Source organism: Sander lucioperca, chromosome 2 (genome assembly GCF_008315115.2).
Source record: "Sander lucioperca isolate FBNREF2018 chromosome 2, SLUC_FBN_1.2, whole genome shotgun sequence".
Lineage (NCBI taxonomy): Eukaryota > Metazoa > Chordata > Actinopteri > Perciformes > Percidae > Sander > Sander lucioperca.
The window spans coordinates 32,763,812-32,766,311 of record NC_050174.1 but is presented as its reverse complement, the minus strand read 5'-3'; the positions used below and the strand labels follow the sequence as shown (position 1 = coordinate 32,766,311).

The window sequence follows — 2,500 nt, the reverse complement described above, 5'->3', positions numbered from 1 at the left end:
CACCTGCCACACAAACACAAACAATCAATGCTGGATCGGTTCTGTATTTTAGCATGCTATTTTAAATACAGTGACCAGACTTTAAGGGGCGTCGCGCCAGAACAAACCGCCAAAAAATGTTGGAAAAAAAAAAAATCAACAATAGTTGAAAAATGCGGCAAAAAAGTACAAGGCTCCTACGGGACTCCATGGTGCATTCAAGTGAACCCTGTAAACTCTGAGAAACTTTCCACCCTGCTAATTTGCGCATGTCTGAAAATACAAACAACAGACACAGCGTAGCGTAGCAGCAGCTAGACAGCCCTAAGGCCGCCTGCACACTGGCTGCGTGGCGTGAGCGTGTCAGCTGTGTGGCGTGTCCGTTTATATTTGGGCTCCCATGGTAACAGGTTAGAGCGTGCACACTGCCTGCGTGACACGCACGTCTCAGGCGCGGCTCGAGCAGCGCCGAAAACGCGTGCATGCTAGAAATAGGACCGACGCCAATTTTTCACGCGACACGCAAGTGTGTTGGAAGCGTTTCCAGGCAACACAGAATACAAAAAGATGTTTATATGTCATTTTGACACGAATACATTTAACAAATGACATGTTGATGTTTGAAAGTCTCGAGGTTTTGACATAAATGCAGATATAAATGTCATTTCAATATTGCACCTGTCAATCCAGAAGGAAATATTCTGGAGCCTATTTTGCCGTCAATCCTGCCGACGTTGTCGTTGCTGTAATCAGATCAGTATATGTTTATGTTTATGGAAACATCCATGTGTCCAGACAAGGCTAGCAGCAGCAGCAGCACCGCGTCAGACACCTTTCTGGTGTGGAAAGACATAGAAAACGCCACGCTCACGCCACGCAGCCAGTGTGCAGGAGGCCTAAGACTTTATGACAGTTCCATGATGTAATATGAGAGGGTGAACTGTACCCGTCCTGATGGGAGCTCAGGTTTGTGATGAGTAAAATAAGAATTCAGGACGCCGTTAGACCGGATCACTGATCCATCTCCGGGGGAAACCTCCACGACCGGGACCGCCCCGTTTAGGATCCTACACAGGAGAGACAGAGGAGACACAGGAGAGACAGGAAAGACAGGAGACACAGGAGAGACACAGGAGAGACAGGAGACACAGGTGAGACACAGGAGACACACAGGAGAGACAGGAGACATAGGAGACACACAGGAGAGACACAGGAGAGACACAGGAGACACAGGGGAAAACAGAGGAGACACAGGAGACAAACACAGGAGACACAGGAGAAAAGTGAAGAAAGTCTCAGTTTGCGGTAAAACTGTAAAAAGTATCAGACTGTGAAAAGCTGCGTAGCTACCACACACGCGCACACCCACGCACACACACACGCATGCACGTGCACATACACACCCACACACACGCACGTGCACACACACACACAGCGTAGCTACCTGTACGTGACTCCGTGACACCACATCACTTTCACCAGCTCTGTTCTCAGATCTTGGTCTGAAAAGACGTCTTTAACTTTCCACCTTAAAAACAAGAAGAAAACAAGCTTTAATCAGTCAGTGAACTTTGTTAGAAACTCTTTTTATTTATCTTCTAGGGATGCACATGTATCATCAACCGACGCAATGAACACGTCGTGAAAAACTGCGAGATATCATTGCATCGTTCCATTACAGTCATTTAGCCGACCCTTTTATCCAAAGAGACTTCCAATTAAGAGCGTTCAAACTTGAAGCTGCAAACTCCAGACAACAAGTAGTAAGTACAAGGACTTTAGCTTTAAATAGGTAATGCTACAAATAGACATGACAGTGCAGCTTCAAGAAATATATATTTTTTTTATGTATCCGAGGTGTAGTCAGAAGAGATGTGTTTTTAGTAGGGCTGTCAGCATTAACGCGTTAATCGCGATGCGATTATGGGCTGAGCATAACAATTGCTTTTTTTCCGCATGCCGCCATTTATTAATTTATTTTACACTTCACTCGGCTTGGCGTCGTGCCTAACAACGCCTCTTAGCTGTTCTAAAATCAGTACAATCTAGCTAGACTACTATTTTGACCCTTTGCAGCACCGTTACTTATCATCAAGCTGCCACTTCCTCCTAACACATCCTGCTGCTGCTGCTGCTGCATGATGGAGAAACACAGCAGCAATAACTCTGAATGGAGCTTTTTATTTTCAGAAACTCCCAGACGGCTCGTAGACAAGTCAAAGCCATATGCACGTTGTGTAAAGCTGAATTAAAATATCACCGAAGCACGTCAAGCTGGAGCTACCACCTACGAGCTCATTAACGTGACTCTGGTTGATGATAGCAGGCTCAGGTAAATCACTATTTAGGAGAGTGCTAGTTGTCGACCTGTTGATGAAACCAAATCCCAAAAAATTACTACAGCTCTCGCGAAATAGCTCTCAACTAACTGCAGATCTGTCAGCATCGTAGAGGACTCGGGTCTTAAAGACGTACTACGGTCGGCATGTTCTGAGTTGTGCAATAATGACAGATTCACACA

General features: G+C 45.6%; 1 protein-coding gene and 1 long non-coding RNA gene across 6 annotated transcripts in view; one reads left to right on the top strand and one right to left on the bottom strand.

Annotated features, from left to right (window-relative positions):
• LOC118494623 overlaps window positions 1-2,500 on the top strand; it is a 22,516-nt gene that overhangs the window by 14,653 nt on the left and 5,363 nt on the right. The gene's annotated exons all lie outside the window — the stretch shown is intronic.
• The window catches only part of c2h5orf34 (chromosome 2 C5orf34 homolog), a 41,515-nt gene that overhangs the window by 35,463 nt on the left and 3,552 nt on the right, over window positions 1-2,500 (bottom strand). For all 5 annotated transcript variants that reach the window (XM_035999007.1, XM_031316988.2, XM_031316987.2 and 2 more), the window contains 3 exons: window positions 1,424-1,507; window positions 926-1,046; window positions 1-3 (listed from right to left, as the gene is read on the bottom strand). The exon at window positions 1-3 is cut by the window's left edge and continues 89 nt beyond it. In XM_035999007.1, the coding sequence (XP_035854900.1) occupies window positions 1-3; window positions 926-1,046; window positions 1,424-1,507 (208 nt within the window). The remainder of the gene's footprint in view (window positions 4-925; window positions 1,047-1,423; window positions 1,508-2,500) is intronic.